This window comes from Phocoena phocoena, chromosome 11, assembly GCF_963924675.1.
Source record: "Phocoena phocoena chromosome 11, mPhoPho1.1, whole genome shotgun sequence".
NCBI classification, from domain to species: Eukaryota; Metazoa; Chordata; class Mammalia; order Artiodactyla; family Phocoenidae; genus Phocoena; species Phocoena phocoena.
The window spans coordinates 93,624,558-93,637,786 of NC_089229.1; the positions used below are offsets into that span (position 1 = coordinate 93,624,558).

The following is a 13,229-nucleotide window of genomic DNA, read 5'->3' on the forward strand; positions in this document are numbered from 1 at the left end:
TAAGTGTTATATCAGCTCCCTGTCCCCTACTTCCCAGTGCATTTATCTGTGCACAGCAGGTGCTCCAAAAATGTCTCGTGAATGGAGAGAAGCTCTAGGAAAAGAGTTAACTTTGCCAAGAGGTTAGAGGATTATAAGCTTCTGGAGAATGACTTCATGTAAATTATGGGCGGGCTAGCAAAAATACAATGTGGTGATTTTTTTCACTGGTTTCCACTGGTTTCTCGTCTTAGGGGAGTAAATTTGGGCTTGTCAGCATAGAAGGGAAAGAATTCGGGAGTGGTTTCCTCTGTCCAAATGACACAGCAGCAGCAGACTCCAACACCCTAATCCTGCTTTTTCCTCTCCTACCCCCTCCCAAGGTGAAGGCTACGTGGAGTTGCCGTGCAGAGGATGGAATTACAAGCCTGCATCTGAGACAAAGGTTCTTTATGCTGCGTCTGCTCGTTACTTAGCCGCTGGAAACTTCGGGACAGGGCCATTAACATGCTCATAAACCTTTGATTTCAAATGTTTTTGCTCAGCCGCGATTCTGATGTGACTCGCCTTGTAAGCTGGATGGAGGACGTTTGTTTCTTAACACTTCCGAGGCGCATAACTCCTCCAGCCCCGTGGCTCATTAACTAGCCCATTAAGGATTTCACCTCCTGCAGGCAGAATCCTCCACTTGGCCTCCCAGAGCCTCGGAGGGCACCTAACTGCGACAGCGTGAGGCCCCAAGGAAGCTCGAGGCTGGACAGCGGCAAGGGCAGCGCTCACTTACCTGCTATCCTCCCGATGGGCATGGCGTGCTCCTCGGGCGGGGAGACGGAGACCATGATGTGGTTCATGTACGCCAGGTCTTCCCGATGGGAGAGGTTGATGGGTTTCCCTTCCCGGTGCAGCCCGTCCTCGGAGAGCCGGGACTGCTTGAAATCCACGGAGTGCCGGGGGTTCAGAATCAGAGGGTGCATGATGGGACTGGGCATCAGCTGGATCACCCGCGTGCTCTCCTGCCGGGGGCTGGAGGGCTTCTGGTGGGGCTCGGACGATGGCGGGCAGTGATTATTCTCCATGGGAGACACTGACAGGGGGTAGGACTCCTGGTGGTTGTTCTCCTGGTGGAGCCTCGGTCCCTGGGCCCTCTCGGCCGGGGAGAGGCGGCGGATCATGTTGTCCAGGGGGGACCGGAGGGGCCGCTGCTCGGGGTCGGGAGAAGGCCGGTGGTTTGTCGTGATGGGTGACCTGGAACGGTGCAACAGTTCAATGGTGGGAGGGTTGTGGTGTACGTTCTCCACCGACGGCCTCGGGGTCCTCTGGACACAGTTATCTGTGGAGCAGAGGGAAGGACAGTCAGAGACCCTGATGGATGGTCAGGGGAGGGACCTCACTGCGGTCCTAAAGGTGGCGACCGTGGAGCACATGAGCTTGCAGGAGCACCTTTCTTCCCGGACGCAGGCTCTTTTTCACCGCTTTAAAAAGATCAAAGTGCACATACTCGAAATTCTTTTCCTGCCGATGGACAAGCAAAAAATGTCTACAGACATTCCATTAATCACCTGCTAGTGGCTCACAAACACAAGGAAGCCACACGTTCATTCTTTATCTTTTTGTTACTCGACTCTTCGACATGGCTTTTAGGGTCCTTAAGGGTTTTTCTCTAAATGTTTTCACTGACTTTTCATAACCCGACTTTCACACTCTCTATCTCCAGGAGTTGTTGGTATTAATGATAACAATAAAGCAATCACTATATATCCTACGTACTGGATTATATTGTTTAAAATTTATAACACACCTAAGCAGAAGATACTAACTACTATGACTCCTGTTTAACAGGAGAGAAAATGGAGGCATAAAGAAGTTAAGCAACTTACCCAAGGTCACCCAGCCAGTTAGATTCCAGGAAGATTCTAGAACCTTAGGTCCCCATTAGAATATCTACTTCTCTGCTATGTAGAAACTAGGGGGGAAAGTCACATCAAAACCTGCTCTAGGGCTTCCCTGGTGGCGCAGTGGTTGAGAGTCCACCTGCCGATGCAGGGGACGCGGGTGCCCCGGTCTGGGAAGATCCCACATGCCGCGGAGCGGCTGGGCCTGGGAGCCATGGCTGCTGAGCCTGCACGTCCGGAGCCTGTGCTCCGCAACGGGAGAGGCCACAACGGTGAGAGGCCCGCGTACCGCCAAAAAAAAAAACAAAAACAAAAAACCTGCTCTAAGCGTGCACAGTGGGCCTAATTTACATAATAACAATCTTGTACCGGAGAGAACATTGAGGATCATTTTGTTTCTGAGTGCACAGTCAGACAGGTAGAGTTAAGTGAGAAGGAGGGATGGACCCCTGACAATACCTCCACCCCATCCCACCTGAACTTTCAAGCTGGAGACATCTGAGGAAGGACAACATCAGAAGTATACACAGCTCAGGGACTTCCCTGGTGGCACAGTGGTTAATACCCGCCTGCCAATGCAGGGGACATGGGTTCGATCCCTGATCCGGGAAGATCCCACATGCCACGGAGCAACTAAGCCCACGAGCCACAACTACTGAGCCTGTGTGCCACAACTACTGAGGCCTGCACACCTAGAGCCCGTGCTCCGCAACAAGAGAAGCCACCGCAATGAGAAGCCCGCGCACCGCAACGAAGAGTAGCCCCTGCTCGCCGCAACTAGAGAAAGCCCGGGCGAGCCAAAAGTAAATAAAATAAATTTATATATATATAAAAAGTGTACACAGCTCAGCAGCAGAAGTAGCTCCATGGGCTGGGTTGAGGGAGGGACCAGCATGTACGTGGCCTTAGGGGTGCTGCTAAGGGTTGGAAGAACAAAACTCTGCCTACCAAAATGGAGTTTTCTCCAGGGGCCTCACACACATCTTAATGAGGTTTCTCTGGCCACATCTGTTCCCAGAGCTGTCTCACCAAAAGGATGTGCATACTTGCAGGTCCCTGTTCTGGTCAAAGACTTGTCCATGGTTCTAAGTAAAGCAGGTCAAAGATATCTCCTTTATCCATTACGACAACATCTATGTGAAGACCATATAAAGGGGATCTGGGAATCTGATAGGGTTAGTACACAGAGACAAAGGTGGTGGTTTCTTCAAGTTTTATATAGGGTTAACAGGAAGATGGGGACTCCGCTAGATCTCACAAATCATATGAGACACTGAACAAAAGAAATACTGTTCATGATAATTAAAAGATCATCTGCCTGAAGGCAAAGGGCTTATTTTGTAACCACTATGTAACATGCTGCCACGAATTTAAGAGTGCTTCAACGTTGGAACAGCTGTCAGTGGGAGACTGGTTTAACACATGATGGCATATCTCTAAATGATGGAGGACTACACAGCTATAAAATGGAATGAGGGGTAACTAAATATTTTGCTAAGGACTGACCTCTAGGCTCTATGGCTAGATGAGCAAAAGCAAGGTGAAGTATGTATGGTATGCTACCATTTTTCTCAAAGGAGAAGGAGATTCCAGTTTCAGTAATGGCGGAGCGGCTTGTATCAGACTAACTTTCCTACATATAGCAATGATAGAATCTGGACAAAATATATTTATAAAAGTAACTGAGGGTACTGGAAACTGAAGGGGATTTTACTCTTGCAGGAAAGGAACTGCCCAGGGTAAGATCCAAATTTATACAGCTGTCACTCTGAGGGTCCTTCCCAGTCCACGTAGTGTGAGCCAGCTAGAAAGAGAACAGAAAGTTGCTTGAGATGCCAGGGAGCAGAGTATGAAGCTGTCAGAAGGGCAAAAAAAATGGAGAAAACAAATTCCATAAAGGAGGGACCCTCAGAGGGAGTAGCCACTAACTGGCACATAAAATGCCCTCAAATCCTTAACGCGTGCCCCTGAACTGCAACGTGCAGGGGGAACTCCAAGGAGCTCAGGGAAAGGTAACAGCTGTACAGTTCAAAGACACGAAATCTCAGCTGCTGGCCATGGTATTGGAGACAGAGTTCAGAGTTGGGGCTCTATCAAGGAAGGCTCTGAAAACACCTCAGGCTGCTTATTACCCCAGAATGGCCACACCTTAGGAGTAAGGACTATGCTCTAGGACAAAGGGATTTGCCTGAGGGCTAAAGGCAAAACTGAAATAAATCTTCCCTAACCAAATAATATAAGACCAAGCCTCCACAAATTCAGAGTGACTGACTAGTTACTTAACTGCTTGCTAGCAGAAACATCGACACTCTTCAGAGGAATGTAACATAATCCAGAGTCTCTACAATATGTTATATGTAATATTCAGTGTCCAATAAAGATATTCTAGACACGTGAAGGAACAGAAAAATGTGACCCATATTCAAGAGGGATGGCAGTCAATAGAAGTAGACTCTTGAGATAATCTAGATGTTGGAATGAGCAAAAAAGAACTTCAAAGTAGCTGGGCTTCCCCAGTGGCTCAGTGGTTGAGAGTCCGGCTGCCGATGCAGGGGACACGGGTTCGTGCCCCGGTTCGGGAGGACCCCACATGCCGCGGAGCGGCTGGGCCCATGGGCCATGGCCGCTAAGCCTGTGTGTCCGGAGCCTGTGCTCCGCAATGGGAGAGGCCACAACAGTGAGAGGCCCGCATACCGCAAAAAAAAAAAAAAAAAAAAAAAAAAAGTAGCTATTATAAATAAGTTCAAGCATTTAAACAAAATGATAGTCATAATGAGTGATAACAGATGGAGACTATCAGAAAAGAAATGGAAACAATCAAAAAGGGTTTTGAACTGAAAAATACAGTACTTGAAATTTTGGACAGGAGAGACTTAATAGCAGATGGGAGATAATAGAAGAAAGGGTTAGTAAATCTGAAAACAGATCAATAAAAATTAAAAACAAAGAAATAGATCTTCAGTGACCTATGGAACAATATTAAATGGTCTAAAAGAAATGTAACTGGAGTTTGAGAAGGTGAAAACTTTTTTTTTAAATAGACATTGGTGGGTTGGTATCCCCCACACACTCTCAACACACATTTTTAAAAACTGAATTATTTTAAAGCAAATTAGAGATTGTCATACCCTATCCTAAGTACTTGTGTGGTCATCGAAGAAAATAAGATGAATTTCCTGCACGGTCACTATAACATCGTAAAAGAGGAGAAAACAGAAAGAATGGGGCCAAAACAAAACAAAATAAAATTGAAGAAATCATGGCCAAATTGTCCTCAAATTTGTTAACAACAACAGCAGCAACAATATACAAACTTAAGGATCCAAGAAGCTCGGCAAATTCCAAGCGGGATAAATACAGTGAAAGGTACGTTCAGGTACAGAGTCAAACTGCTGAAAACCAAGAAGAAACAGAAAATTTTGAAAGCAACCAAAGGGGAAGGAAAAGTTACACCACATACAGGGGAAAAATTATACTCATTATGGCTAACTTCTTTTTTCAACACCTAGAGAGTGTGCAAGCATGTACACAAAGAAGATATGAATGGAGACCTGTAGAGATTGAAAGAGACTCAAGAGACACATCAACCACTTGTGAAGTAGAGACAGACCCTTGCTTGGATTATGATTCGAACAAACTGCAAACACATTTATGAGGGCTTCCCTGGTGGCACAGTGGTTAAGAATCCACCTGCCAGTGCAGGGGACATGGGTTCGAGCCCTCGTCCAGGAAGATCCCACATGCCGTGCAGCAACTAAGCCCGTGCACCACAACTACTGAGCCTGAGCTCTACAGCCCGCGAGCCACAACTCCCGAAGCCTGCGTGCCTAGAGCCCGTGCTCCACAACAAGAGAAGCCACTGCAATGAGAAGCCCGCACACCACAGCAAAGAGTAACCCCTGCTCACCGCAACTAGAGAAAGCCCACGTGCAGCAACAAAGACCCAACACAGCCATAAATAGATAAATTAAAAAAAACATTTATGAGATAGCTGGAAAAATGTAAACAGGAATAAAATAGCTGATAATATTGAGGAACTATTAATTGTCAGGTGACGTGATGGCTATGTGATTATGATTTTATAAACGGAATTGAAGTGTTTAATCAACCTTGCAAAGATACAGGTTGGGATGACAAGTCAACTTCCTCACTTTAACGCAATGCAAATAATGCTTACAGGACGCTGATGAGGCCCATGGGGTTAACTTTAACGGCCGAAAGTATTAGTATGATAGAAATGATCTACAATCTTGCGGGGATGAGGCAAGTTTTCTTTTCATAGCTAATACAGATCTCAATTCTGCCATCCACAAAAATGAATTTACCTTTTGTCCATGGTTCACTCTTTATGTCACACAACATGATCATTGCAAGCGACATTTAAGACAGTCGGCATTTTGAAGTTTCACGTATTTTCTTCTAAATGCCATTTACAGAATACCTCCCTTTCCTTAAAAGCTTATTAAGGATTAAAAATACTTCAGGATGATGAAGACCATGTACTAAGAAATCCTATTTCCTGAATCCATTTCCCTTCTTACAAACTTTACAACAGACACAGGCGTTGGCCAGTAGCCTGGTTACCTGCATGTTTTCTTTGATGTCCTGGGCGTCAAGGCTCAGTGGATGGGTGTGCACTCAGGGCAAGCCTTAGGAAGTCTGGGAGAACGACGAGAGGAAGAACTTTTGCGCCAAGGGTAAAAGAGGAACTGATGTAATGTCCTGGAGAGATTTCACTCTCTGTTCCTGCCCAGATTTGGGGAACAATGAAGGAGGGAGACAGCGCTCTGGATAATCCAACTCAGATTTCACTTTTGACTCCGGATCTGGGCAGGAACAGGACTTGGATGGGCTTGATTTATTTATTTCTCTGCAGACACCACTGAAGGAGGAAGTACTTGATGAAGTTGATAACGTTAATGGTGGAGAACTGGAACTGAGGGTATTTAATTCCAGGCTCCTGGTGGTCTGGGCACACCACTGTCGAGGCTGAAAGGTCTGCAACGCGCCCTTCCAAGCTTTGTTTCACTTTGCGAAGCATGTGCTCACGTATGGAGTGGGCTCTGAGGTTGCTACCCTGCTGCCTCTGTTATTATAAGTTGGCAGCAGGGTATGGAAACTTATGAGACCAGAGCTGACAGGCAGAGAAGCTCCGGACACAGGAAACGCACTAAGCGGACAGTGGGTGCATTAAATCCCCCAGATGTAGGAGTCTTCTGTCTAAAACAAGAAGATGTTTTTTTGGTCTGGCCTTGATGTCTGGGTTTGTTCTTGGTGAACTGCCCAGCTGGAAAACTGGGAAATTATCCACATTGCCCTTGGTCTGAAGGTCTTGCTATGGGAGGGAAACGCACAAGGAAGAGAGAGGAAAAGCCACATGTAATTGGTCAGTGTGGGCTTAGAAGGGGGGGGGGGGCGGGGAAGGTACCCAGGAGTGGTAGGGACCTCATTCTGGTTGAAAGTACTTTCTGATCCCAAACGTTTCTCTTTGTAGATCTCCTTTAGACACAAATAATCCCTTCTTCTCACTACCAAACAGCCCCCAATAAATTAGGACTTTAAGTGTGATGATCACCAAAAAAGGTCTGATTTCTTTTCTCATCCTCTTTCCTTTTACTTATTATGAAAGTTTCTCTATTTAGAATTCATCAGAATTCAGCCCAATTTAATCACGTTATATAATGAATAACTAGTAGACCTAAAAAACAAAGCAAAACTCTGCCTTTGGTTAAAGTCTTGGTTTTTGACTAGGACATTTCCAGGGTAGAGCAAAGGCGAAGATCAAGTTTACGTCTCACACACCAGGATCACACTTCCCCACCGTGCTTCCCCTAAGGCCATGGATGATAATAAGAGACGGAGATGCAATTCAACAGGCCCAGCAGATAACTCTCGCTCATCATCCTCAGTACACTGGGATCCACATTTTTCCCCATGTAAACACCATTTCCCAGCACAATTTTTTAAAAGATTAGTAGGAACCATGAATGATATAAAGACCTATACAAAAATTAAAGGCTCTAGATCTTGAGATGGAATTCAAAATAGATCTCATATACATACTCAGGTTCTGTCACTCCTCGTTATGAGTTGACTTGTGTGCCCCTCACCCCAAAATTCATATGTTGAAGTCCCAATCCCCAGTACCTCAGAATATGATCTCATTGGGGAAAAGGGTCATTGCAGATGTAATTAGGTAAGGTAAGGTCATATTGGAGTGGCATGGGCCTCTATTCCAGTATGACTGGTGCCCTTGTGAACAGGGGAATTTGGACACACAGACATGCACACACGCACAACTGGAGAGGAGTGTTTTGTCACACAGTCGTTACAATATGAATTGAAGCAAAGAACTTCCGGCGATGCCGACCGTGTGTGAGGTAGTGTCTCAGATGCAGAATACGTAGAGGAAGGAAATGCGGTCCTTGCTCTCAAGGGTGCCACAGTCTAATGGAGAAGGCAGACATATCAAAAAACGACGAAAGGCTATAGGTGCTGAATTAAGAGTCAAGGCACGCAGGGGTAGGCCACGCAAGATCTACAAGCCGAGGATCTCCAAAGATTGCCAGCAAACCACCAGAAGCTGGGAGAGAAACCTAGCACAGAGTTTCCCTCACGGCCTCAGAAGGAACCGATCCTGCCCAGACCTTGATCTTGGACTTCCAGCCTCCAGAACTGTGAGACGATACATTCCTGTTGTTTGAGCCACCCAGTGTGTGGCAGCCCTAGAAAACTATCCCTACCACCGCCTTTCCAAGAGGCTCAGCCAAGACTTTCAGTCAAGACTTTCCACTGACCCTTTGCCTGCCCATTTCAGTGTTTCCATCTCACTCAGCTCCCTTGTCACATTCAGTGGTCACTGAATTCCCTTGCAGGGCCTGAGAAGAAAACTGCCCTAGCTTGGAGTGTAGGATTCACAGACGTCTGAGTTCAAACACAATAAATCCTAAGGAAGCATCTAGAATTTTATAAGCATTTGGGTGAAAGGGGCTGAAAGAAACAAAACAGGTGACTTTCAGGACTCTGAGGCTTAATCTTCATCACTGTGGGCAGGATAGCTGCCAACAGGCCACCTCTGCTGGTGGTTTAGCGCAGACGGTGTGGGCAAGTCTACACCAGCCGTAGACACGAGGCTTCGTGCTCCCGGCCGGACGCTGGCTCTGCTCTTCCCAGGTGGTGTAGAGGAGTCTCCCTCAGTCTCAGGAAAGGCCCACAAAAGAAGTGAATGAAGAAATCAAGGGATGAGGTTACAGATGAGCCAATTTGCCCTTTGGAGGTAAATGCTGTGAATCATTTATAGGGAGGGGGCCAGGGCGGCACAAAGGTTAAGGCAGGAGAGGGGAACGAGTGGAGAGCTTCCTTCTCTGGGGTTGAACCCACCACCCCCAGCCCTCTTATCTCAGAGGAATCAGGTGGCATTTCCTGAGGGCTAAGAGGAAATCACTTGAAGACTTCCTGGTTACCTTGGGAGAATTATTCGTGTCTATTAGGGACCTCCTGCCCCTAAAACTTTTAGCTCAATGGAGCAAGCTAGCCTCTGGACTAAGGGGAGCCTCCATACCCCTGGAGGGAGCTGGCCCAAGGAAGGTGCACGGGTCCCCCCAGAGGGAGGCTGATGACCCCGATGAAAAGTGGCTCCATGTACCACCCCGGGCCTCCATGTGCTCCCATCACAACCAAACGCTTTGAACCAGGTCAGAGGGTGAAAGGTCATGCTGCCCTAGACCACGACATACAGGAGGCAAAGCAGGAAGAAGAGGCCCTGGAGAGGAGAGGAGGATAGAGAAGAGGGGAATGAGGCCGAGTGCGGGGGAAAGTGTCAGCCGGCGCTCGGGGGGGCTCTGACACTGGGGACGACAAGAAGTTCTGGTGGGACCTCGTTACCTCCTGCCAGATTCAAGAGTCACAGGGATGAAAGGGGCACAGGAAGGTTAATCTTAGAGTTCTCAAGGGTGAGAGGAGACGGCCAGATTCATAGAAAGGTTGCAAAGGGCTGTGGAGGACCTACCACGTGCCAGGTACTGAAGGTAACGCAAAGTGTAGGCACTGCTTATTTTCCGAACAGGCTGTATCCTGAATTAAGGTTTGCCCTTTAAATGTATTTTCCCATAGAAATCATGCAACAGATGGTGCCCGGTTAACCCATGAAGAAGTCCTAGGATAATGGCATGGGTGGACAACAGACCTTTCCTACGTCCGGATGCAGAAACCTGGTGTTTGCACGAAGCACATGACATTGCAGTAACGGGACTGCTTAAGAAAACTGGAATTGGACTAGCACAGGGAACTATATTCAATATTTTGTAATAACCTATATGGGAAAAGAATCTGAAAAAGAATATATATATGTGTGTGTATTGATATATAACTGAATCACTTTGCTTATACCTGAAGCTAACACAATACGGTGTATCAACTATACTTCAATAAGAAAATAATTAAAAAACAGAAAATTGGAATTGGAGGTAAGAAGAAAAACACCATTGCACAACAACGTGAATACACCTAGCACTACTGAATTGTACACCTACAAATGGTTAAGATGATAAATGTTACGTGTATTTTATCACAATTCAGCTTTTTTTAAGTTTAAAGAAAAGAAGAAAAAACCTGAACCAAATAGTGCTAAGAAACAGCAAATAGTCATAATGAATAGCATTTATCAAGCGCTTGCTGTGTGACAGATGCTGCTCTGAGGGCATTTCCCTTATGAACTTGACCCTTTCTTACATCAATCGTATTCGATAGGTACTGCTATTCTCCTTCTTTTACAGATGAAAACAGAGACACAAGGAAGCTAAGGAACTTGCCTCAAGTCACACAGCTGGTGAAGTGGGAGCTGGGATTTGAACCCAGGTGGTCTGGATCCATACACGCACCATCACACTCTCTGGCTCTATCATGTGCTACACAGCTAACGTGTATAACAAAGATGTCAAACCCAGGCCAGTGGCCGCCTTGACACTCAGTCATGAACACGATCCCAGCAAGACTAGAAAATCGGGGTGGTTTTTACAACAACGGGTAATAGGATGTGGCCTGAGCAACTGGAAGCCTCATCTACCCTGGTGCCTGTCCTGGGGGGGCGGCTGTCAAGGAGCCACCGCACGAGGGGCTGGTCCAGGGGTACGAGAGCCAGGGCTTCTGTTCTCAGAGGCCACTGCCTGACTCAGAGCCCACATCTCTCCCAGGCCGGGAGATTTTTGTCCCGCTAATAAGTCCATTCATCCTGGGGCAGTCAGAGATCCAGACAGGTTAATTCAGTCCAATTTAGTATGAGTTTTTAATATCATTAACTGAAGACATACACTGGGGTCTCAAAAGTTATCTCTGACGTTTTTTGGTTTTCACTTGACAGTTTCAAGTACAGATGGTCCCCGACTTATGACGGTTCGACTTAGCCATTTTTCGACTTTACAGTGGTGGCAAAGTGATACGCATTAGGCAGAAAGGGTACTTCAGATTTTGAATTGCGATCTTTTTCCGGGGCTAGTGCTGTGCAGGACGATACTCCTCGTGCTGCTGGGCAGTGGCAGTGAGTACAGCTCCCGGTCAGCCACGCGATCACGCGGGCGAGCAACTGATACCATCCTGCACCCAGACAGCCATTCTGTCTTGCACTTGCCGTACAGTGTTCAATAAATTACATGAGATAGTCAATACTTAATTATAAAATCGGCTTTGCGTTAGACGATTCTGCCCAACTGCAGGCTGATGTAAGTGTTCTGAGCATGTTTAAGGTAGGTAGGCTAAGCTGTGCTGTTTGGTAGGTTAGGGGTATTAAATGCATTTTCAACTTAGGATATTTTCAACTTAAGACGGGTTTATCTGGCCGTATCCCCATCCTAAGTCTGGGAAGATCTGTACTATGAAGCGGAAACATTATAAGCAGGAGTGCGGGGACCTGCCAGTATATTGGACCTGTCTCGACATCCTAATCTCCATGGTTCTTCTACTCATCGTTTAACCATTTGCCCTATTTTCAGGGTGCTTGCAAACACACAAAATTAATAAAAATGTTATTTCGGTCAGCTCATTCATGCTGCAGTGGAATGAACACCGGCATTGGAACCAAGTGGACCTGGGGTTAGGTCTTAGCTTTGCCACTACATAATTATGTGATTTGGAGACAGGGTACTTTACTGCTCTTAGCCTCAATCTCCTCATCTATAAAGTAGAAATAATATCACCTTCTTTATGGGGTGGTTGTGAAGATGAAATGATTTAAACATGTAAAAGCTTAGAACAGGGCCTGGAACACAATGAGGACACCATAAGTGTTAGCTCTTATTTTGTTATTATGAGGTAGATTCATGTACCTCATCTCGTTGAATTATCTCATTAAAATTGTATAAGATTGGGCTTCCCTGGTGGCGCAGTGGTTGAGAGTCCGCCTGCCGATGCAGGGGACACGGGTTCGTGCCCCGGTCCGGGAAGATTCCACATGCCGCGGGGCGGCTGGGCCCGTGAACCATGGCCGCTGAGCCTGCGCGTCCGGAGCCTGTGCTCCACGACGGGAGAGGCCACAACGGTGAGAGGCCCGCGTACCGACAAAAAAAAAAAAAATTGTATAAGATTTCCTTCCTCCAAAGTAGTCTCTGGCAGTTGGATTTGGTGGGCAAGAGGAGGGAGAAGGGGAAATATTTCCCCCAGTAAAGCAATCATATAAATAAAATTTCTGTGGGCCATCCCAGAATACAGCCACCCTCCCCACCCTCCATGAAGAAATGATTTCCCTCTACTATCTGGGCTATGACCATGGGCTAGTTGTAAGGAGAACTGAGAATGACACCTGAAATTTCTCGTCCTCACTTCCAATTTCCATATCCACCTGGTGACAGAGAGCTGCCCCAGAGCAGAACTTTCACCTTAGAACTATGTCTACTGCTGCACAGCATGTGGGAATAGTTTCAAATTCAAGTGATTAAAAATCACCTCCCAATTCCCTGGCGGTCCAGCGGTTAGGGCTTGGCACTTTCACTGCTGGGGCCCGGGTTCGATCCCTGGTCAGGGAAATAAGATCCCGCAAGCCACGTGGTATGGCCTGAGAAACACAGGTCCTGTTCCCCCTCCCTGGACACGTGTGCATGTTCAGTCCAACAGGGGTGACTCTGCAAAGCTGACCCCATTTGGAGACCAGCCTAGACTAGAAGCATATTTTAATTGCTCAATGAACTTTTAGGGAATCACTCATTCAAGTAGTTCTAACACCAAAGGACCAGTGGCAATCGAATATACGCTTTGGCACCAAGCTTTTCTTCTTAAATATTCCATGGGAGCCAAAAGTCACTGACTTCGGAACCCAAAGTATCAAAAGAAGTTGATATCACAACCGTGTGTGACAAAATAAATTTATTT

At 46.6% G+C, this 13,229-nt stretch overlaps 1 protein-coding gene across 1 annotated transcript in view; it reads right to left on the reverse strand.

Moving 5' to 3' along the window:
* Window positions 1–13,229, reverse strand: part of ETV6 (ETS variant transcription factor 6) — a 237,154-nt gene that overhangs the window by 17,486 nt on the left and 206,439 nt on the right. The window contains exon 5 of the mRNA XM_065887202.1: window positions 764–1,309. Within this exon, the coding sequence (XP_065743274.1) occupies window positions 764–1,309 (546 nt within the window). The remainder of the gene's footprint in view (window positions 1–763; window positions 1,310–13,229) is intronic.